This window comes from Lepisma saccharinum, chromosome 19 (assembly GCF_977018435.1).
Source record: "Lepisma saccharinum chromosome 19, izLepSacc3.1, whole genome shotgun sequence".
NCBI classification, from domain to species: domain Eukaryota; kingdom Metazoa; phylum Arthropoda; class Insecta; order Zygentoma; family Lepismatidae; genus Lepisma; species Lepisma saccharinum.
Window position 1 is genome coordinate 65,481,273 of NC_139247.1, and position 25,461 is coordinate 65,506,733.

The window sequence follows — 25,461 nt, forward strand, 5'->3', positions numbered from 1 at the left end:
CAAAGAAGAAACTAAATGGACATCTAAGTGCTATAAAAGTCATGTGGGTAAGTCTTATTTATACAAATTAGTATTTTGACCGAAAAATAAGTAGAGGTATATAAAATAAATATTTTATACTTTGCATTACGTTATTGGGCAAATTTATGTGTTTTATGCACGTGCACTGGGCTTGACGATCTTGTTTTATTTATTTATTGTTCATGAATTTAATTGAAATGTACAGTGGGATCCATGAGTATTACCGTGCAAATTGTCCATCGTCATGTTCGTGCACTTTATTTGACCCAATAAGAGCTTCAAGAATTAAAAGAAAATTCAAAACAAGCTGTTGACAACTTCTGCACCATCATACATAAAAATCCATCGCTTAAAAACACACAGGATGTAAGAGAAAAATTAATGAAAATAGTCGTGGACAATTTGCACGGTAATACTCATGGATCCCACTGTACGCCGTCCATGTAAGTAAAACAAGGGAACGAGTTTACAATACCGGACCACTCTCCAATTTCTATGAAATTTCGCCTACTCACTAATTGTGAACTCCTAATCAGGAATCTGCATGTAATAATTGGCGGTCAAGTATGGAAATCGAGAAAAAAACGAAATAAACTATGTTTTCTTAACGTAACGTAACCCTGCCATAAGAACAATAGCTCCACGGAAGACACCATTTTCCCAACATGAAGAAGTCAACAGGCAAGACAAGGTATAGTTCTCTTAGCTAAAATATTAATTTTTATTTGTATTTATGCTAATGGAACCTAACCTAACAGGCCTAACCTAACCTCGTAGGCATTCCACGTCTGTCGTCAGCAAGATTGTTGTGCAAGGAAGACCATTAGCGAATTGCGAAAGAAAGATGGTTCCGAATTGCTGTGTATGGACAATCACCGTAGTAAATCGCAAGGTTATTTTACAAGTTGTACACGTAAATGTACAATTTTAACAAGTGACCGCCAAATATGAACTACAGATACGTCACCAGGACACCGAAATTAGTAAGTAGACGAAATTTTATAGAAATTGGAGAGTGGTCCGGTATTGTAAACTCATGCCAAAACAAGTGAGATGATGTTGATTTAAAATTGTGTATGTCCGCATTTTTTTCTACCAAAAGGCCGTGCCACTTGATCAATACCTATTCCTTTTTGCAATGAGATAAATAAACTTGTGTACTGAGAGCACGTCGCTGTGCTATGAAACATAATATCCGAGAAGCACAATTATTAAAATTTCAGTAACCACCAAACGTCTCTAATTCCCTTATTTTCGTATTTTTCACATTAATACTTACGTATTCTGCATTCCTAAGGATTCTTCTATTTCGCGTTTCGTTTTTTCGACGCAAATGTCAATTTTAGAAATATCGAGTATTTTTATATTGTTCGCTCTCGCTTGCGTTACATGCGATATGGCGGAGAAATCTTGACTAGCGTTGTCCATGATCAGTGGTTATGCAGTGTTGCAACCTTCTTCATATAAAAATACCTACTTTGGTGTTACTGATTTTGTATTTCTTTCCAGATTCGAAAAACGCACGAACCATGCACGGAGAACCCCACGAACGATTGATAAATAGCCCCACGAACCATGCACGGCAAGGTTACGTTGTGTTAGGTTAGGCAGACATAGTTAAATTTGTTTTTAAAATTAGAAAAAATATTTTTTTCGGGTTCGAAAACCCCACGAACCATTCATAAATAGCCCCATGAACTATTCATAAATAACCCCACGAACCATTCATGGATAGCCCCACGAACCATTCATGAATAGCCCCACGAACCATTTCAATTCCTTCAAAATTCCATGGTGAATTACAAATTATACAGTATCTTCAACGCCGTACAATTTCACCACGCGTCCTGTGCACGTCATGTTGTCCCAAGTTCGTAATGACAAATGATGAACAGTAACGCACGTTTATTTACGTTCTACAACTGTTACACAGTTACAAAACCGCGTATTTGGAAACACTGACCGGTTGTGACGTCATGAAACGCTCGCAAATATTTGGTTCACGTAGTAGACGGACAGCAAGGGAACAGCTTTAGTGCATCGGAGTGAAATTAATGTCGATATGTCTAAAATTGAGATTATTTGTGTGCAAAAAACGAAACGCGAAATAGAAGAATCCTTAGGATTGATTGCAGAATACGTAAGTATCATTGTGGAAAATAAGGGAATTAGAGACGTTTGGTGGTTACTGAAATTTTACTGCACAATTTATGCCCATCCCTCTCCCCCTTTCTCAAGGCTGCGACCACTTGCACCAGGTAGTGTGTAAAAATTCAAGTTTCTTAAGTGTAAGCAAATTTTTAATATTTTCCATACTGAAAATTTCGGTAACAGTATGGTATAGTGAAAACACATTTCACTCGTTTATTTCCTAATTATTTACAGTTGTACTTACCTGTTATGCATAGCGGAACAATTTTGAACGTGGGATTTTGCTTTGTACACTGTAAAGCGAATTTTTTTAACATTTTTTATAATTAATAAAAATATTTATTGTTCGTTGCTAATTCGCTTTCATTACACACAATATGGCGGGCAAAACTTGACTCACGTTGTCTATCGTCAGCTGATATTTAGTGTTTCCAAACTTATTAACCGAAAAATGCCGCACAATCTATTCACAGAACGTTTTTAAGTGAAAATTGATACACAAACCATTAAATGTTAAGTATCCCCGAAACGGCTGGAATTTCTTTATTTTCTTCTTTTTCACATTGGTACTTATGTATTCTGCATTCCTAAGGATTCTTGAAGGTGCCATTTCGTTTTTTTTTCACGCGAATAATCTCGATTTTCGACATATCGAGTAATTGTTGTTAGTTCGTTTTCGCTTGTGTTACACGCAATATGGCGGAGAAATCTTGACTAGCGTTGTCGATGATCAGTGGTTATGCAGTGTTGCAACCTTCTTCATCGCAAAATACCTACGGCACTAGTTTACTATTGTGGGGACAGGGGGTCAGGCGACTCCGGCCAATTTCGAACATGCCTTTAACAGGGAGTCTATAGTAAAAGCTGGGGAGCCGGAGCAGAGGCGGGGCCGCGTTAGCAGTTGGGGGCGGTAGGTCAATTACCCCAGGGGTGGAGCCCGGAATCGGTGGGAAATTTCGACTCGAGTTTACTATTGTGGGGACAGGGGGACAGGTGAACTCGGCCAATTTCGAACATGCCTTTAACATGGAGTCTATAGAAAAAGCCGGGGAGCCGGAGCGGAGGCGGTGCCACGTTAGCGGTTGGGGGCGGTAGGTCAATTACCCCAGGGGCAGAGCCCGGAATCGGTGGGAAATTTCAACTCTAAAATTTCAAACGAAAATAGTGAAGAATTGCAATTACTTTGTAGTTCCTTGATAATTCCATGCTGAATTACAAATTCAACTGGATCTTGGACACCGTCCAATTTCACCACGCATCCTGTGCACGTCATCTTCTCACAAGTTCGTATTCACATATGATGCACAGTTACATACGTTCATTTACGTTACACTACTGTTACACAGTAGGAAAACTGCATGTTTGGAAACACTGACCGGTTGTTACGTCATCAAGGGGACGCAAAATTTGGTTCACGTAGTAGAAGGACATCAATGGAACAGGTTTCGTGCATCGGAGAGACATTAATGTTCAAAAATAGATGATTTTCCGTGAAAATTCTTTCAGCGAGGCGAAAAAACACTTCCCAGACCTTTATAGAATATACAGAAACTCTTTTCGGTAAGTACTTTCTCCTGTAAAATTGAAGAAATGCGTTTCGGGAAAACTTGAATTTTACCCACGGAAGGTTATGTTAAGTTCAGTTAGGTTAGGCAAACATAGAAAATTAAATTGAAAAAAAAAATAATCACAATGCAACCTTCACACGTCATCTTGTAAAACTACCGCGTGGTTGGTACACTTAACAGGGGGGTTACATAATCGAACGCACGGAACATTTGATTCGCTTAGTCGACTGTAATGGTGGCAACAGCTATCGTTGATCGGAGATACATTTATGTCGAAAAATACATGATTAATTGGCAGAATAAGTTGAACGAAGGGAGAAAACACTTCCACGAGCTTCCAAAAGTCTACAGAAACTCAGTTCCGTCAGTAGTTTCTCCTGCAAATTTGATGAAATGTGTTTTCACTATACCTTGTTACCAAAATTTCCCGATAGTCTGGAAATTACCACTTTTTTCATCCTGAATGTCAGAATTTTAAAACCTTTCCCATCCTCATCTGAAACATAATTGTAGGATTTATATGCCGTAAGCAGCTGTCTTGTGTATTCACCAGTATTATGTATAAACATGGCCAAAGGCAACAGCAGAGAGTAAACGGATGTCATTCTGGAATAATCCCACATTACTACATTGCTCATCCAATGTACCTGGAAAATCCTGTACTTTGTCAAGATATATTTTCTTTTTCTCACCATTGCACAGTGATCCCGAATGCGTAAAAAGTCTGCAAAAATAGAAATTTTGACTTTTCAGTAAGTGGATGATAAAACATTACCACTTCTGTAAACAACGAAATGGGGTATGAAACTGCCATAATTTTTTTTCTCTAAATTTATTATTTGTGGAACGACTTAAGATGACCGGACCCCTCTCTGATGTTCTTCATATTTGGCATACTCACTAATTGAGGTCTTCTAATCACGAATCTGAAGTTAAAAGTTGTCGGAAACTTCTAGAAATTGCAAAATAAGCTAAAATAAGACGTTAGTTTTTGGAATGGAAACTCTATTTTCGCGAAATTTTTTGTTTCACAAGCAAATATATATATTCTTGATACTACCACGACACCGAATTTCAACTATGTTTGCCTAACCTAACCACATGTCAATGGTTCGTGGGGCTAGCGTCAATGGTTCAGAATTATTTTGCAATTTCTAGATCCTGATACTACCACGACATGAAATTTTAACTGTTTGCCTAACCTAACCGAAACTAACCTAACCACATGTCAATGGTTCGTGGGGCTAGCGTCAATGGTTCGCAATTATTTTGCAATTTCTAGATGTTTCCAACAAATTTTAACTTCAGATTCGTCATTAGCATGCCTCAATTAGTAAGTATGCCAAATATGAAGAAAATCGGAGAGGGGTCCGTTCATCTTAAGTCATACCTTATTTGTTCTTGTTTTCGGGCCTCAAAATGGCCTCACTATGTTAACTTTATGGGAAAATAGAAAAACGAGATTTTCAGTGGAAAAGTAGCACCTACACAGACTCCGTGAATTCAACAGCAACAACATGCCAATATGGCCGCTCCTTCTTGACTAGTGGAGTGTAGTTCACAATCTGTCTGCTAGAGAGGAGAACTAATGACGCCAGAACCAAGGTACCCGGTTTCACCCCACTACCCAATCTTACCCCACCTTCCCCTAATGGAATCATTTTATACAAAAATCATTGCAAAGAAAAAAAGAACAAATGTTTTTGTTTTTGAAATATGACTTTTCTAATGTAAAAAAAAATTAACTAGTTTACAATATCGGACCACTCTCCAATTGCTATGAAATTTTGCCTACTCACTAATTGAGACATCCTAATCACGAATCTGCATGTAATAATTGGCGGCCAAGTATGGAAATGTAGAGAAAAATGAAATAAACTATGTTTTCCTAACGTAACATCACCCTACCGTAAGAACAGCAGTTCAACAGAAGACACCATTTTGCCAACATGAAAAAATCAACATGCAATACACGTTGCCAAACGTACCTAATCAAACGAGTCCACATTCCTAAATAATAATTTTTCATTGTATTTATGCTAATGGAACCTAACCTAACAGGCCTAACCTTATTTTACAATGCAGATTCGTGATTAGGAGATCTCAATTAGTGAGTATGCGAAATTTCATAGAAATTGGAGAATGGTCCGGTATTGTAAACTCATGCCAAAAAAATATGAGAGAAATGATGCTAGCACAAGAGGGAGGGAATGAAGCACTAATGGTGTTACGCATGCATGCAAGTCAACCTGTTCAGACAAACCTCTGCCTTACACATCTTTTCATAATAGCTACTAACTGAATTACTATGCCATTTGCATGATGTAATTAATACAATAATCCTCCCCGATGGCATAGTGGTAGCGTCGTCACCTTGTAATCAAGGGGTCCCGGGTTTGATACCCGGTGGAGGCACATGGCACAGTGGTTCGGGTCCCACTTTAAACTGTAGGTCCAGTCCCGATTAGCCTTACTGTGCATAAAGTGGACTTAAAAATGCCAATTAATACAATAACTTTCATTGCATGGTAGTTCATTAAAGGCAAATATTTATTTGTAACCAATAACGTAAATTTACCTTTTTTTTCCCATTATCCATAGAATATCAACCTCAATTTTTTTTACAGGTACTTCTCAGGTACGCTGCAAATATCATTTTTTTTGGTTCCTCCATCAGAGATATAGGGGCTGAAATTTAAAAAAACATTTAAAATCGAGCATTTTCAAAGAGCTTTAACTAGAAGAAGAAACCAGTAGCAGAGCTCAAATATTTTCTGCCAAAACTTTGGATGCATATGTTTTATCTAAAAAAAAAATATATAGCTCTTATATTATATTACTTCCCTACTAAAAATTCCTAAACTTTGACTTTTGTTCAAAACTGAATATCAGTTTTGGCCTTAAATTTCAGCCATTTTCATTACAGATGGTGTAAAAACTCACAGAACATAAAATAATGCTTGAAATTGACTGGACATGGACATGCACCACGGCATTCTATCATTTTTCTTAGCTGAGCTATAATAATTATCACAACTGTCTGCAAAGGCCAAAAATACCCGAAGTCATAAAAAAAAAATGGCCAGCATTTTTAAACAAAGTGAAGTTTTAGAAAAATAATGCCTGCTTTGAACTACCCCTGCATATGTATGTGTTAAAACAACAAAAATATTGAAAATTTTAGCAACTAGTGCTGGAACATTCGGTATGGGCTGACCCATATGCATTCTAGATAGGGTTACCAAACATCCTGTTTTTCCCAGACATGTCCTGCATTTTATCCTTATGTCCGGTGACTGGGAGGAATTTAAAAATTTTCATAAATGTCCTACATTTTAAGCAAAATATTATATTGATTAGGAAAATACGTGTTTCAGTTGAACAAAGAGAAATCATGCAACTTACAAGTCTATGAACTACGCTCCCAAACTCAATAGTGATACAGAGGCTGGATTAAGTGCCTCCTAGGGTAATGTTAGTTGTCAAATGGGTGGGGGCACTGCTATTATCTTTAACTCTAAATTGATGACAATGTATTCTTAGTTTTCAACATCTAGATCCGGTGGCATCGCCCATCTCAATAATCCACCAATGGTCGTATGAAATCGAAAATAAAGAATTGCCTGATAACAATATTATGTCAATTCACGTCAAACATGGTGCTATAAAGAAGTAGCTGGGGATATAAAAGGGAGTGGGGCGATGCAGCCAATATAAAAATATCATGTTACGTGGGAAATGTTTATCTATGTGGGCCGGAACCAGTGATGGCATCATAGTGGGGCTCGGGGTTAGGCGACCCATTTCACAGCCGAACGAGTGCACGAAAAGCCAGACCTGGCACCAAGAGCTAATATACTGGTAATGTGCTGATTGCTCACAATTAAATACCAACTAAAGGTTAAAAGATTAAAAATCAGTAACTTATGTGTGTGAGCATGAGATTTATCGAACTACGTTTCGAAGGTTATACTACCTCCTTCTTCAGGTTGAAACGATGCTTTCAGACACCTGACTTGGTGCATCGTCGAGAAAGTGATGGTTGAGGATTTAGGTTAAAATAGTATAGGAAAGAGACCAATTGGGCAAGCAAGATCCGAGAATTGGTTTCACCAGAGAAGACCTGGCCAACGGTAAGATTCACTTTCTAGACTTGTGCCTTACTAAAACTGGACAACGGATTGTAACCGGGGTCTTTCATAAACCGTTAGCTGGCGAGCTGTACCTCCATAAGAGATCCCAACATTCGAATAGGACAAAGTTAAATGTTTTTCTTAACTTAACTTTTTCATTCGCGCCGAAAGGCTGTGCAATGACGAAAAAGAGAAAGAAAAAGAAGAAGAATGGATAAAGAAGGTGGGTATAAAGAATGGGTATACTATCCGCGACATGGAAAAAGTAGCTAGGAAAGCAAAAAAAGATTGTTAGACAAGAAATATCACAAAATGATAAAGATGAAGATGAAGAAAAAATGGAGGTAGGAAACGGTGAAAAAAACACGTATTTTAAGGGTGTTTCCGAGAAAACTGAAAAATCCGTAAGGGGATACGGGAAAAAATGTGGGGTGAGAGCACCTCGGAGCATTGAAAAACACTTCACGTCTTATAAGAAAGGGAGGGGAGATAGGCACGATAACCCTGAAGAGCAAAAGGGTGTGTACAGGATAGTATGTGAATGTGGAAAGGAATACGTGGGACAGACTGGGAGGAGTATGCAAATTAGGTGGGGCGAGCACGATAAAGATGTAAAGGAGGGTATACCCAAGACAGGATTATCTGAACACGTATTAGTTAACCAGCATAAGATCGCCAAAAGGGAAGTCATTAGGAAGATCAACAATAAATTGGACAGGAATGTGTATGAGGCAGCCTATATATGCACGGATAATAGGAATAAACTCAATAGGGATGATGGGAATTTGGAAGACGGCTGGATAAACTTTTTTAAAAAATGGGATAAAGCCGCCGGGAGTAGAGACGAGATGGGCTTCCATGTTACCCCTGAGGTTAGGAAAGCCGCCGAGGTGGAAGTTGAATTCACCTTGGATTGGTGACTCACGAGCCCCTGTTGACTTGTATATCCCGTTTCGCCACATTCTTCGGCCCACCCTGTATAGAGGAATTAGACCGATGCGTGGGATTGTCAGTTCGCGGAGACACTTCGTTTGTTTTCCCAAGAAACCTGGGGGGCGACGAGACTGCCACCTACCGACCTTCTCGGGGTAGACGTTTTTCCTTGTTGGGCAAACCAAGTGTTCTCCCCGGGCCGATTCCGATAACAGCAACTCCAGCAACGGTGTTCCACGGCGTGATAGCTGGCTGAGTCAAAGTGGCGTGACTCAGCTCTTATCTTCCGGTACACCTGTGAGCCTTGACTAGAACGTGGAAACCTTGCGGATATGGAGTTAAGTATTATTATAAGAATGGTTTAGTTTTATCGCGTTACCTTAATAGACATTTTTTTTTTTGAATCTTTCATCTTTTTTTTTTTGCTTAAATATTTTTGGGAAAAGATCGTAACTTCATATTTTTTTTTGATAATAATTTCCTACCGCCGGGGTCTAATTCCTCCAAAGTATATATGCAGTCAAAAGAAGGGAATGATCATGGACTTAGTTATGGTAGCATAAGGGATGCAAGAGATAGTGGGAATCCAAAGTAAAAATGAATCTATGACGTGGATCGTCATTGTAAAATATGTTTTTGTGAAAATCTGTCAAGAAGGGGGGGTAATTGGTAACTGTTTTTTCTGGTAAGAAACGACTTATTTAAATGAGAACACATTGTTAATACAGTTGTAACAAATCAAATACTCTGCACTTGTTAAGCAAAATAAAAAGTATTTTGAGAAAATATCTAACCTTACTATTCATGTAATTACGCAAAGCGCTGGGCGCTGTTTAAGATAACTTCACCCCTTCCAGTATAATTTCTTGCGTAGCAGATTTATTATATATATATATATATATATATATATATATATATATATATATATATTTGGCAAAGTGTCACAAAAGAGGGGAGTTGTATTTTTGGTTGCTCATATACACGTCAGTTCGTCGGGAGTGGGGACTAGACGAGCCCGCTATAAAACTCCGGAGCAGCTGGCGGTATATGCAAGATCTTGGAGCGACGCACTATTTAATACCAAAAAAAAGTAAAACTGGGATTAGTAGTTTTGACTTGTGCCCATTTTGATTTGTCAGATCCTTTTGGTTTTCTCCCTACAGCACCGCAGCCACCCGTGGTTGAGAAACTTAATATATATATATATTGTAAGTATTTTCTTTTGTGGAGTGTGTGTTATTTATTTATTTTACAGGGAGATAGCCAGGGAAAAAAAGCACGTACTTCCAAAATAAATAATGGGTTGTGACGGATTGTTCCAAAAAACATCGAAATTGAGCAAGACTGTCACAGGAAGGACCAGGGAGGGGGGGAGAGAGGAGTTTTCCTTCTCCAGATAAGAGCTGACACCGTGCATTCGCCTACCCCGAGCACCGATCGGCAGTTTGCCTTCATCAGCTTTGAACGTTCTCTTGTTTTTATAGAGTATTGCGCGGTTTTAGTATGTGTAATTTACATTCTTTTTTTAAAAAGTGTCTTTCCTATACTATTTTAACCTAAATCCTCAACCATCAATTTCTCGACGAGGCACCATGTCAGGTGTCTGAAAGCATCGTTTGAACCTGAAGAAGGAGGTAGTATAACCTTCGAACCGTAGTTTGATAAATCTCATGCTCACACACGTAAGTTACTGATTTTTAATCTTTTAACCTTTAGTTGGTACCAAGAGCTAAGTCGGCACACTGCCACAGGCGGAAGAACTTGGGAAGAGTCCCGTGGAGACTGTATCGCATGCCCTTAATTAACATGGAGAGAGCAAGAGCTTCAAACAACCGCCATTTGCAAGATTTTGCATTTTAAAAAAATAAGCACATGTAAAAGTATTTAAAAGGGCTTATTTGTGTGGACCACATTAGTTTTGTCTTAAAATGCAATTTCTGACTACGATATTTTAGAATGCATTTATACAGATTGGAGATATCCCAATATCCAAAAATTTCTTCCAAAACGAATACCAGGTAATTTTAAATCTGAATTTCGACTATTCTTAGCCTTGATAATTTTCAAATGACATTCTCATGCAACTTCTCCTCTGGTTCAGTGAGATACACATATATAACCAGGCAAATTGTCAATTGCTGTGTTCATTCACATAGTTTTAACCATTCAGGAATTGAAACAAAAGACCAACCAAATTGTTGACACACAAGCATCTGTGCAAATCTTTACCTCCAACACACAGGTTGCCAGTGATTGATGATTCGCCTGGTGTTATTTGTGCATCTGATTGGATGTGTTAGGTTTCTTTCAGTGTGATTGTTTGGAATTCAAATCTTGTACCTTGCAGTCATTAATTCTCCTTTGTTCTGTATTTTCAGATCCTGGTCCGAAGATGGGTGACCTCTGCTTTGATTCAGATGCCTGTTTCACCTCTACTGTTCCGTTTAGGAGATGTATGTATATCTACTTGTAAACTTAATATTCATGATAATCATGCTCAACTTTTAGCGGGTAAGTGGTAATCTGTCATACCACCTCCACATGGCATCAATTACAATGTAATTTCTTCAAAACTACACATGATATTTCAGTCCTTTTTTTTTTTTTGTTAATTTGTATACATAAGAAGGTATGACATATTTGAATAAAAAACAATATATGTATATTTTCGTTGCTAGTATTAACAAACTCATTTTGGAAATGTTATTGGATGCAATTTATAAATGGACTATCTCTCTTAAACTACTGGTTTTTTTATTATATATTTTACTTTATATGTAATAACGAAAAAAGAACTTGTTCACAGTGAGTGACAATTAGGAGTCTAGAGGGAAGCGTCTAACTTTCAAAATTTCTGTTTTCTAAAATGTTACATATTCTCCTTTTTTTATTTTTTAATGCATGTCTTGAAAGAGTGGTCTTTTGTTGTGTTTTTGTGTACATCAAGGTTATACAGGCAGAAGAGGCTCTTGTCCACTAAAGGTTAACTTTTTCATATTTGAAGCATGTCCAGAAGGTAGGACCAATGTAGCTGTGGAAAAAGGCTGTGGGTTTTATATTCGGGTGTGAAGAGTTCTGGTACAAGCTAGGGACCCCAATCAGCGTAAATTTAAAGTTACAAACTTTTTTCTGTGAACTGAGATTGTTTTTTCCAAAATTAATATGCTGGTCGAGTCCTTAAACTTTTGACTGTGCCTTTGGTGGTATTTAAACTCAGGAATCTGAACTCACCCTCAGAATTCTGATAGTTTTTTTTGTTTTTGCAGTTTGTACGTGTTTGTGTGACCAGTTTCCTTTCACATGTGAAAAAAGAAGACAATCATCATCCCTATTTTCTGTCATTTTTGGAGCGAACTTAAAAAGACATATAACAGAATTGTATGGACAAACTTTTCATGTGCAGTTCCTCAATTTATAGTGTGCCTGCAGTGAATACCAGATTGAAGACCAGTGTCTTATTTTGCCTTAGCACATTGTTAGTGTGTGTGTGTGTGCTAACATTTATATCTGCGTAAAGATTTTTCAACACAAGGAAGTAGCTGTTCGGGTTCGACCCTTCAATAGGCGAGGTGAGTACAAATATAATAAAATATTTTTTCCAAGTATTGCATTTTTTTATGTAAACATGACTATATGGCGTGCATTTTTAGAAGGAACATGAGTTCAGCCAATACACAGCCAGTGCTGTCACGCTGTTGCCAACACCAACTGCTAGCAGAAGGGAAACACACAGAATTTGTTGCATCCAATATTCCAACTTTTTATATATGCATGCACGTGATATTTGAGTACAATGAAATATATAGTGAAGAATTTTATACAGGATTATAACATATAGCATATAAGAAAAACTCGTACCTGAAAGGAGTTTGAAGGTATTTATTATAGACACACTGCAAGGTCATCATCATCGTTCTTGTTTCTGTTTTCTGGCATGTTTTCCAAGAGATCTGAATAGGGTTTCTGTGGTAGACATTTTACCCTGTGTTATAATACGCAACACAGTATGCACACATACACCACATGCTTTAGCCGTAAGTTCTCGACTATGAGAAAACACTGTTTCAGCACGCACTTCTTCTGACACCAATTCCTTGAAGTAAGAATACACTTTAAAACTAAGATTTCTGTCTTGTGAATGTAATATTTTACCCTTGGTGCCTTTACTACTAGTACTAGGTTTCGAGAACAACATTATTAAATAACACTCACGGACACACACTATTGCACAACTATCGAATATAAGGGTTGTATTGCACAGTGCGCTACGACGCCAGGGGTCCCGGGAACAAAAAAAAAACAGACTGAACACTGAAGGAAAACAAAAGGGTTATTTCATTGTGTGTGTGTGTGTAGACGTGTTGTTTCCTGTGTTTCTTCGAGAAACGATAACTCCGGCTGTAGGCGATGGAAATTCATGGGACTTTCACAGTCAGGTTCAAAATGTTGTATGCATTTTATTGGTTTGGTTTGAGTTGCTGTTTTAAGTCCACTTTATGCACAGTAAGGCTAATCGGGACTGGACCTACAGTTTAAAGTGGGATCCGAACCACTTGTGCCTCCACCGAGTATCGAACCTGGGACCCCTTGATTACAAGGCAATGACGCTACCACTGCGGCATGGGGGAGGCCCCTTTGTGCATCTTATGATGGACCTTAAAGTGGCGAGTTTTATGAAAACTTCTTGCGTGCAACATAAATACAGAACACTGTGTTTAACTTGCACGCCGCAGTTTCCTAACTGTACAACGTTGCACTCCTGCCATTGGCTGGTTATTAAGGAAATGCTCTCCATAGCTCTGTCCGATATTGCTTCTAAAACCGTGCATCGTATAGCATTTTTTATGCCACAGAAATATTTTATATTAATCAAAAGTTACTTTCTGAGCTGAAAAACAAAGTATAAAATTTAGGTTTAAGAACATATGTAGAAACTAGTCAAGTTCTATCTCAGTTGTGTTTTGTGTTTAAATGGCATTGTTTATTGTTTATAGCTGTGTTTCGCGGTGCATGAATTTAGTGTTTTGGACCCAACTCTGAATTGTAAGAACAGTGCTGATTAGCCTATTTGTGTTTTGTGCAAGATTCGTAACAAGGATCGAATCTAGGACTGTTTACACTAATATTATTAGTTGTTTTACCCTGTATATAACTAAAAAACTTTTTATTTTGAGTTTTTTTTAAAAGTAATAAAATGTGCAAGACCACTACATACAAGTTTATTGTTCTAAAACTAATCTACTACAAAATTAATACAGATTCAGAGTATTTTACAAATGATTATACATACTTAATGTTTTATACACATAGAGTATACAGCGTTAACACAACTGTTTATAGTTTTATAACTCAGGTTGTACATATATAATGTTTTATACACAGCATTAACACTACGCTGATATATTTATACAATGAAAAACCTTATATCAAGCTTTTTCATTTGTTACATAGTAAGTTTTTATACAAACTATTCTACTACAAAGTAGCTTTATACGAGGGTGAATCAAATATGAACGAACCTTGTGCGGAAAAACAAAATTTATTGAAGGAAACAGACATTGCCACATCCTATTTTTCTACATAGTCTCCGCCATTAGTGATACATTTTTCCCAACGTTGTGGTAGGTTCTTGATGCCATTCTCGTAGAATGAAGCTGGGCGGGTAGCCAACCAGTTGCACACAAAGGTTTCCACCTGATTGTTGGTCGCAAATCGCTCGCCCCCAAGTGCTTCTTTGAGGGGTCCGAACAGGTAAAAATCACATGGTGAAAGGTCTGGGCTGTATGGTGGATGCGGAAGCGGTTCCCAGTGTATTTCCACCAGTTTCTGCTGTGTAACACCTGCTGTGTGGGGTCTGGCGTTGTTGTGGAGGAACAAGACCTGGCGGATGGGACTGCCTCGTCGTTTGCATTGATACTGCACCTTAACTTGATCCAGGAGGTCGCAGTAGTAGGGTGCATTGATGGTCCGACGTTCGTGTAAGAAATCCACCAGTAGGATCCCCCTCCAGTCCCAAAACACCGTGGCCAACACCTTCCCTGCAGACAACCGAACTTTGACCTTCACGGGGTTTCCTTCGCCTTTCCTCCTCCACTCCATGGTGGCACGCTTGGATGCTGGGGTGTAATGATGCACCCATGTCTCGTCGCAGGTAACGATGCGATGCAAAAATGCTTCCCTTTCCACGTCAAAACGAGTGTGAAGCTGGCGAGCAATGCAAACTCGGTCATCTTTTTGAGCAACATTCAGCAGCTTGGGAACCCACCGAACAGCGATTTTGCGGAAGCCCAAGTGATTTGTGATGATTGATTGGACACTTCCATAGCTCACACCAAGTTCTGCCGCAATTTGCTTCACAGTAACTCTGCGATCCTGTTCGACAAGCTCACGAACACAAGTCATGTTGTCATTCATCACACTGGTGCGAGGACGACGGGGGTGCACTTCATTTGCAACATGTTCACGGCCTTGCTGGAATTCCTTACACCACACCTTCACTCTTGCCCACGAGAGGGTACCATTCCTAAACTGGGCCTGCGTCTCCGGTAAATTTCGGCCGGTTTGACGTTTTCCTGGGTGAGGAACGTGATGATTATGCGTTGCGCAACAGACACTGGCACACTCTGCTCACTGATCGTGAGAACTACTAAACGAAGCCTGCGACACGCCGGCTGTTCTGGTTCCTGACTCACGACAGCCCCACCTACCGGCCACACATGCCCAATCACACCCTGCTACCCATTCCGACGCTTAGCCAATCAAGGCTCGTTCATATTTGATTCACCCTCGTATAGCTTTTTTTGTTACTTATTGGAGCTTTCGTTGCAAATAGCTTCGCAGAACTCATCCACTAAAGAACGATCATGCATGTTAACAGGGTGCGAATCTAAAGCACAAATAGAATATGGTATATACGTAGATCGATCGGCCCCTGCCCACAAAAGTGACTTTTTTTTTTTGGGACCTCATTACATTTAAACAAACAGTTGCATGCGGAATTACCATACAACTCACTGTTGCATAATGTCTGTATTTGCACACCAGAAAATCACACTATTATTATTGGTGACCAATTTATTTATATACATTACACCTTTTTGTAGTCCTAGATTTGTTTGGCTTCCACAAATCATTACATGTATATTGAATGTCATGCTGATAATTGTGGAAAAATTTAGTAAACAGTTCCAAAACCAGTTTGATATCAACGCTGTCCACTTTTGCATTTCTGTCGTGAATAAATATTCAGTTAGGATTGGTTTGGAACCATCAGCAGAAATAACTTTTTGTAAGTTTTGATCAACTGTTTAATTTTTTCTTTCTCTATGCACGCGAGCTTTAGACATCTGTGGAGTTCCTTGTTTGGTTCACATAGTTAATATATTCAGAACATGTAGGGTTGGAATATTTTTCAACTATTGTTTGTGCTATGGCAAAATAAGACACTAGTCTTCGATCTGGTATTCACTGCAGGCACACTGTAAATTAAGGAAATGCACTTGAAAATGTTATGAAAAACTAAATATGCTGACCAAGGCAGTAATTTATTTTATTAAAAAACATAAACTAACGTAACGTTTCAACCTTCTAGCAAGACTTTTGTACTTGATACAGAGTCTGAAGAAGACCTTGCTAGAAGGTTGAAACGTTACGTTAGTTTATGTTTTTTAATAAAATAAATTACTGCCTTGGTCAGCATATTTAGTTTTTCATAATCATGGAAACAAGGCTTAATGGAGTTATAATTGAAAATGTTGTGTGTCATTTATTTTTAAGTTTGCTCCAAAAATGACAGAAAATAGGGATAATCCATGGCACATATAATGCAAAAACATAATAGAATAAATCCAACACATTGATGAGTTCGGGTTTTGAACCACTGTTTCACTGATCAACCAAATACATTTGCACTAGGAGGCTGACCAAAACTATCAAAGTACATGGCCTCCTTATTATTGTTGATAAACAAACTTGTCCAGTGTATGCCTGGACCAGATTCATTGTCTGTGTTAGTAATCAATCAGTAGACCATGAGTTCCCAAACCTTTTTGTTTCACGGCACCCTTAGTATTTCAAGATTTATCCGTGGCGCCCAAGTCAGAATGTAGGCCTATCTAATAGTTGCAATCCTCAGCAAGAATGCTTGCCTAAGTTAAAACATTTTTAATTCAGAAGCATATTATGTGTAAAAAGTACTAATTAAGTACATATTTGGAACAATCATATCATTGCTTGAATTTCAGTGAAAATATTGGAACATTTCATGACGCCACAGCATCCCATGCCTTGGGGGCAAACCTGAGCAGAGGATAGGAACACTATCGCTGGTGTAAGTATTGTTTTCCATAGTATTGTAACTTGGATTCGTTTGTATAGGATTCAAACCTGAGGTCTCAGACTTCGTAGCACACACACAGAGTTTGAACTATGTATCCAACAACAAAAACTCAGTCAGTGATTCTTTTATTCACCTGTTGTGTACAAACACATAGTACTCAACATCATTATATCATAACTTTGCTGCAAGGTCCTTATCAACACCCACGAAATTTTATTTGCAAAAAAAAATTGTACAAATCATAGCTACTTCGTAAGGTCCAATGGGATTTTACAGGGTCTTGTAGTACATTTTGAAAGACCAATGCGATCTTGGGACTTTCCTTCTGCATACTTGTGTAGAGAGCGATCAGTCCTTGTATCTCCTTCTCTATCCGCATGGCGTTAGGATCTGAAGAAACTCTTTTGTGTGCTCCGTCCACACAATGTACTGGAGATAGTACAAAGTCTCGTTACTATCTTTAGCATCTTGGGTGCAAGGCTCGCCTCTGTGTGTTTTCTTGCACGGCAGACAATACTCCCCTGGGAAACACTGTGATGCTGGTGATGGGTTCTGTGAATACAAAAGAAAACTTACTTCTAACACACTTTCTCTTGCGTACATACATACATTTACATTATACATCAGTAACGTTTATTTTTGTTTCTTGTCCAGGTGCGACCAGTACACACACTTCAAAGAGATGCCATCGAAGTGGACGATCATGTGATTTGGTGATCTTCCTGCATGACGGAACGTCGCACAGATATAATCTTAACTCCCGGTGGAAATTAGTCCCCTTTAGTTCCTGCTGGTGCCGCGGGGTTGGGAGGATATAGTTATTTTCCTCTGGATCTGCCACCCCACCTTTAATCATTAGTACCACTAAATTGGGAGCATGTAGATATATCCGATCTGCATGTTCCTTCACGTTGTTTGGTTACAAAATATATCATGATGACTGATGAGAGTTTAAATTGTGGATGTGCCGTTGTCGAATTGACAAGGTACGAAAATTTTGGAACATCTACTGAATGAGGAGATTCCCCTGCTGTACCGAGTAGGGTGTCACAAAAAATACATGATAGTGGATTATAGTGATGTTTCAACCTGGATGCAGATATTCAGAAGACAATATCGGGAGAGTATGTTATTACTGGGTGAAATATTTCAGTGGTTTACGAGTAGTGTACCCCTACAGCAGTCTGTAAGCAATACATTAGGAGTAAAAGGTTCTACATTAGATTTAGAAGAGTTACCAGACTATTGTTACAACCCATTACGGCGTAACGATCTAAGATCAAAATATGCTTTTATTTCCAGTGTCCATAAAGTTAAAGAACAGTTTTCGAGAACCACAGGCCCCCATCGTGAGTTCCCCGAAATAGTAGAGGAGACTTACACGTCGGAAGCTGAAAACAAGCAACTTAAAAGGTAAGAGATAATACCGTGCGTCCATTTCGATCTGCAGCCGAGAGATCGGGAGAAGCGTGGCTTGCGGCACTGACGGAGATGCCGACATTTGCGGCCTGAAATGCCCACTTATTTTTATGGACATATGCAGACATTTATATAAATATTGCAAAACGAGCACTAACCTGTGTTATAAGAGTATGGTTTTAATTTTAGTAGCTTAGTGACTGTATGTGCTGATGATTTTGACACGCCCACCTCTTGTGAAACATGGCGTAGAGGTTTGTTTGGAGAACGTTCTAACGCTGCACCAATATCATCGAGTTTTGCTTCGGTTAGAATCCATTGTTTTTGCTTAGGTGTTTTAAAATTTAACGATACAGTTTCTCGTAATTTAAGGACAAGATGTCTAACCGTATCTCTGTGTGGAGTTGAAACGCATGGGAATTTCTGTACAAATTACCTACACACATCTCGACACGAGTTTGTTTTCACGTAGGTACGTGTCATACATAAAAAATCTTTGTTCTAACGTGAATCTTGCGGCTGGCATTCCAATCGTCTCACTGACACGTCACACATACACACTACAATAACACAAACAAGTAACTGCAAGTAACCAAGAATAACACTCTTGCGCACAGTACGAAATTAACACGCTCTTGGTTTACATTGCTCGTCACTATATTTACAACTCTGTCTTCATCTAGTCGCGAAGGAACAAAAAACTCGAACTCGGAGATTTCGGATTGCAAGGAAGCTCACGAACACTATTGACTTTTAACGGTTTCTTCTACAGCGTAATCTTGATACAGTGTTGCACATTCAAAACCTCCAAACGATCCCCATCGGCACAAAACTCTTTCAAGGATATAAACTTAAGCAGGACGTTACTGGTCAAAACTATGATTAAAATGTTTTATTATCTGTGGCTCTTAATATCGTTTCTAGAGCGTATTTTTTTGTGTATATAAGAGCAGAACTTGGATGAATTACAGAAGAACTTTTGCGTGTTATAACACAGGTTAGTGATCGTTTTGCAATATTTATATAAATGTCTGCATATGTCTATAAAAATAAGCGGGCATTACAGGCCGCAAATGTCGGCATCTCCGTCAGCGCCGCCCGCCACGCTTCTCTCGATCTCTCGGCTGCAGATCGAAATGAACGCACGGTATATTGCATATGTTTTTTATAATGTTTTATTAGCATCAGCAGTTCCTCACTCCTTACCTCTTCCTCATCCTTCTCCGGAAAAGGAGCACCCCTTCTGACCCCATCTCGAAGAATGTCCAGTGGTAACAAGTTCCGAAGTCTGTTGCCCCTTTCGATCTCTCTGTTGCGTATTCTGAAAAAAGAAAAAAGTAACGATTAGAATTTTAGTACATTATATTTACATATAATTCTGAAAAGAAAAATCTACGAATTAGTAGAGTTGGTAGGTAATGATTTTAAATCGTGTATTATATAAGTAAGAAAATAATGTCGATAATTACCTTTCTTGCTGTTCTCAAACTTGTGTGGTGAACGTTTGCCGAGCCTGGTTGTTTCGAGTCTGTGTCTGCTGCACCTGAGTAGAAGAAGCTCTTCGGAGAAAGGCTGCAATTTCCTCCCCAAACTCTGCAAAGGCGGCTCGCTGTTCCTTCTCCGCAAGTCTCGGTTCCTCCTGGAATATATTAGATATTTACAGGAACTCAAGCCTGTCCATCTCAGCATCTGTGCTAGCCTGGTATTCAATGAAGGCTGCAAATATAGCCATCCCGTTTCGCTGTGAAAAAATATATAATTATATAAAGTAACTTACAGTTAATTTGTGTTTGCACACAATCAATGATCATGAAGACTTTTATTTCTAGTTGCGTTTACTTGTTTCTAGTGCATAATATGTCTTCATAAATTTACATTATTACTGCAAATAAATGATGGAACACATTTTTTGTTTGAACAATTTTAATCAAGAAATCATTTGTATGATGACCATGGTATTTTGAATATGGTGTCATTCATTCCACTTGCACCTATTTCTTTCTCTTCCATTCAACAAGATCCACTCCTTCGACAATGACTTTTTCCTAGTTCGACAACCACATTCGAAATGAATGCAGCAGTCCACCAAACCACTGAAGTTTTACATAATTAGAAATGAAGTAAAGCATGGATGTTTTAAAGTTAACAAGCAACAAAACATAGCTTCCTTGCCAGGCCAGCAATTCGAAGAAAATACTTTTACGTAGCATCCAGAGAAGGTACATTGTATGTTGCATCTGGTAACAAGAGTAGTTCATGTGTTGTAGATAGATATATACAATTGTTAATACTTGTGTCATTCTCACATAACTAGGTAACAAAGCAGTTATAGTGTGTTTTAAGAAAATGCACGTATTATGATGGAAAATCAGTTTCCTGCTAATTTGTTCTGAATTATGTACACCAAGCCGCTCTGTGCTAATGGGTTTTTTTTTGTTTTTTTTTGCAGATGTAACTGGAGAAGAAAAGGAGAGCATGAAGAAATACAGAGTTGGAAAAACAATAATGCAGGATTTGTAAGAAAATTTATTGTTATTAGTTTAATACAAATATAGGCTAAATTGCATGTAACATTTGTTTTTCTCAAAAAAATTGTATTGAATTAATAAAGGTTAGAATTGTATGCTTTGTTTATGTGGGCAAATATATTCTTATCTCAACTAAAGGTTAAAAGATTAAGTCAGTAACTTACGTGTGCGAGCAGGAGATTTATCAAACGACGTTTCGAAGGTTATACTACCTCCTTCATGTTGAAGTGGTGTTTTCAGACACCTGACATGGTGCCTCACCGAGAAAGTGTTGGTTGAGGATTTAGGTCAAAAGGTATAGGAAAGAACACTTACTAAAAAGATGTTGTAAAATATACATACTTAAAACCACGCAATATTCTATTAAAACAAAAGAATGTTCAAAGTTGGTGCTCGGGGTAGGCAAATGTACAGTGTCAGCTCGTGCCGGAGAGCAGGAGTTTTCCTTCTCCAAGTTATTGATTTTTAATCTTTTAGCCTTTACTTGATGTTCGATTGTGAGCAATTCACACATTTTTAGTATATTAGTATATATATTCTTATCGTATTGCATAAAGAAGGTGGTAGTTGATAACGAAAAATTATCCTTAGTGAATAATGACTTATGTTCCTGATGCAGGGAACTACAGCCAGCCCCCCCCCCCCCCAAACATTTCCCCCAAGCAAAATAATGCCTTTCTTTGGAAGACAACCATGTGCACTGACCTTCCCTAGCTCAAGAAAATTGATGATAAAAACACACCTCCCTACAACATGTTGGATAGCACCTACTATTATCCAGAGGCTATTTTAGCCCTCCTGATTATAGCAGGTGCTACCCAAAAGTACAATTACAAGTTGAAATGCATCTCCATGGCAGAACCAGGGTTAGCATAGTGTGTTAAGGCTCCTAGGCTTGAATGTCATCCTCATCTTTGCAATTAGCCAAACGTTGCAGAATGTAGGGGTAAATACTACTGATTTGTTAGAAAGCTTTAATTTAAACTGGTTGAACAGGTATTATCCTTGTAATAAAGGGGTCTAGTGGAGTCAGAGTGGTTCAGATCACACTTTAAATGTAGCACCAGTCCCAATTAGCCTATCTGAGCATAAAGTGGACAGATGAGTGCGAGACAAACCAGTAAATTACATATACTGCACTGTTCCAGTTACATGACATTGGGCCTACTCATCTCAACAAAGGAGGGTTAATTTAGAGGCAGTTGCAAAACTATAATGCTAACACAGGGTTCCCACATGAACTATATAAATATATTTTTTCCGTAAGATTTGCACAATCCTCACAGAGTACTAAATACATATATTTTTTAAAGCAAAATCCACTTAGTTACATGTACCTTGTAATCCAAGGGTCCCAGATTCAATACATGGTGATTCAGATCTCACTTGAAACTGTAGGTCCAGTCCCGATTATCCTACCTGCACATAAAGTGTACTTTTCACCTGGTAAAGGTCAAAATTTCCACCTGGAATCTCAACTTGAAAGTGCAAGTGTATGATATTGAGACAAAAGCATCAAGAATTCGCCTATCTTTGTGATCACAAAATAATGCACGCAAACAAGGTTTCACTTACAATCACGTTCCCTTCATAAGATAAGAGCAGTCAATTTCCATTGGCTGTATTGCGTCCAGAGGGAGCAGAAAACAAAGACTCCTTCAGCGTTATGCAAATGGTGGCCACAGGAGAATCCTTTTCATGGATGAAAAAAATCTTCACGATTGAAGTGTCTTACAATAGTCAAAACGACCGTGTTTATGCCTAAACATCCCAGGAAGCTCGTGAAAACACACCACGGATCCTTAGAAACCATAATCCCACCTCAGTGATTGTTTTGGTGGGGGGGGGGGTCATATGATGGCACAACTGACCTACACTTCTGTGAACATGGTGTGAAAACATCTGAAAAAGTGTACCAAACGACAGTGTTGGAGCCACTTGTGAAATCTTTGACCTGCACCGGCCCACGAGGCAAAGACCACACACGAGTGGCTTCAGAGGAATGTGCCTGATTTCATTGCTCCAGCTGATTGGCCCTCCAGCAGCCCCGACCTTAGCCCATTTGACTACAGGTTGTGGTCAGTTTTGGAGGGCATGGTCTGTAGGAAGAGGCATCCAAACCTTGCGAGTCTTGGGCGTTCTCTTGTGAAGGCAGTGGGGAACTTTCCCCTCGAGACCATCTGTGCTGCGATCGATGACTGGCCTCGGAGACTTCGGCCCTGTGTGAAGGCCAGAGGTGGCCATTTTGAACAGTGATTGATGCTCTGTGTTGGCAAGACCTGTACCTTTGGAATATCCAAATATTAATACATTAGCTTGCTCACTGTGCCTGTAGTTCATTATTAACTTCGTAACAGAATTTATGATATGACTAGGTACAAGCTAACCATGCCAAACTTCCAAGCATTGACATACAGACACGTATAATTCCAACCGAATAGACCTAAATCTCTCCTCAATTGAAAAATGGCTTACAATCAATAACCATTACTCCATTAAAAGTGTCATCAGAGGTGTGAAAGTTACTAGAAATCTGTCTCGGACACAATTATTTCCAATTCAAGGGGAACTTCATTCAAACAAAGGGATTGGCCATGGATCTTGATTTTTTTCGGTGTTATTTTTACTTAAAAGTGATGCTATTTTTCATACTTTTCAGTGTCATTTTTCCTAAAACTCGCGTTTACATTTCAGTACACTTTTCTGCATGTTATACCTAAAATTATACCTTCATTGTGCTTTAAAATTATTATTTTAATTTGTAGGTAACATGGCCTACGGCTGGTCATGATAGTCACATACAGTGGACAGGATTTAAGGAAGTTATTTTCCACTATTTCTTGCCCGACAAATTCCAATGTTTATGACTCCCATGCGATGGTAGGTGCATACTTGATCTCTTGATGCGATAAAACCTAACCACTTTTCTCGATAGAAGGTGAAATATCATGGAAACATCTATTTACATGTGGTTTCATGCAACTGTAGGAACTATTCCATGTTTATTCCAAATTCCCGATTTTGAATGCATAAAAAATGAATTGAGAACATGTCACTGCACATGCATAAACACTTTTTTTTGTTGTTTTTTTTGCTACAATTAAAATTTTTTGGTGTTACCAAGTTTGCGACAAATCAAGTTCCTTACCCATGGGCAATCGTCTCTCAGCACCCACAGCCAATATTGTTATACACTTGGCTGAAAAAGACATCCTTCGCTCTCCAGGACTCAAATGAAAAAGATATGAAGATGACACCATAGTCATACATAAAAGCGAAAAAGAAATACACCTTGATATAGAACCTAGGCAACATTCATTACATGCTCAAATTCACCATAGAATGGGAGAGCCAAGGCAGCATCAACTTTCTAGACCTAACCATCAAAAGGGAGGGAAAATAAATTCTCCACCATAGTCTTCAGAAAACCAGTATATTCACGCTCACTCCAATCATTCACCCCCAAAAAAAAGCAAATATGTGACTTAACATTTAGACTGCCGAGCGGGTTTTCGAAAGTAACCTCTCTCTGGCAGTGATTTTTAAATTTTACACTTATTTCAGAAAAATGTTATATCTCTGCGACTATTTGAACAATCTACTTTGGGTAACTTTTCTTTTGCAGCTAGAACATCAGGACATGCAACCGTGCAGGAATCAAAACGCCAAAGCCAATAAGAATCGTCGGGTGGGCCGTGTGCTGCCCCCAACTTTCAATGAAAAAAATTATAAAAATGGGGAGTTTTTTCACATATTCGATAATGTAATGCACCCAGGAACATGAAATGACTTTCATTCAGTTGAGAAGGACCATGCTGGGAAAGAGGGGCAAACTCCCCATTTTTGAGATTTTTTAATTGAAAGTTGGTGGCCGCGGCCCACCCAACCCCTCTTATTGGCTTTGGCATTTTGATTCCTGCACGGTTGCATGCCCTGATATTTTAGCGGCAAAACAAAAGTTACCTGAAGTAGATTGGTTAAATAGTCTAAGAGTTATAACATTTTATGTCAAATAAGTGTACACATTTAAAATTCGCGCCAGCTTCCATACTTTAGAGTCAGGGGGGAGGGGGTCCTGGGTGGGTGGGTTTTCTTCCACACGACATTTCAAAGTTTAGCATTTACAACCTCACATACAAGTATGAAGGCCCCTAAAAGCACATGAATTGTTTAATTAGCATGATGGTCCATGAGTGTGCCATTGGGCGATTCAGGCTATATTGTGGATGGAACACTCGTAGACCATTGGGAAAGTAAAGGTTAACTAATACCGGAGAGGTTTCTCTTACAGTACAAGTGACTAAGATCTACGGAAACCAGTTACAGCAGTCACTCACAGAGACAGGACTAAAGAAAGGTTACACTGTTCA

General features: G+C 38.7%; 1 protein-coding gene and 1 long non-coding RNA gene across 3 annotated transcripts in view; one reads left to right on the top strand and one right to left on the bottom strand.

Moving 5' to 3' along the window:
- On the top strand, positions 1–21,173 carry LOC146003180 (uncharacterized). 2 transcript variants are annotated; one of them, XR_014443798.1, is made up of 4 exons: positions 11,196–11,259; positions 17,050–17,135; positions 17,799–18,557; positions 21,013–21,173. It is a non-coding gene; the product is annotated as an uncharacterized LOC146003180 (long non-coding RNA). The 2 variants fall into 2 exon arrangements; XR_014443797.1 differs by lacking the exons at positions 17,050–17,135; positions 17,799–18,557; positions 21,013–21,173 and adding exons at positions 1–47; positions 12,073–12,228 and having other exon boundaries at positions 11,185–11,259.
- The window catches only part of LOC146003179 (uncharacterized), a 27,776-nt gene continuing 18,887 nt past the window's right edge, over positions 16,573–25,461 (bottom strand). The window contains exons 4-6 of the mRNA XM_083141365.1: positions 20,033–20,202; positions 19,770–19,884; positions 16,573–17,696 (exon numbers count right to left, since the gene is read on the bottom strand). Coding sequence (XP_082997491.1) covers positions 17,528–17,696; positions 19,770–19,884; positions 20,033–20,202 — 454 coding nt within the window. The 3' untranslated portion in view covers positions 16,573–17,527. The remainder of the gene's footprint in view (positions 17,697–19,769; positions 19,885–20,032; positions 20,203–25,461) is intronic.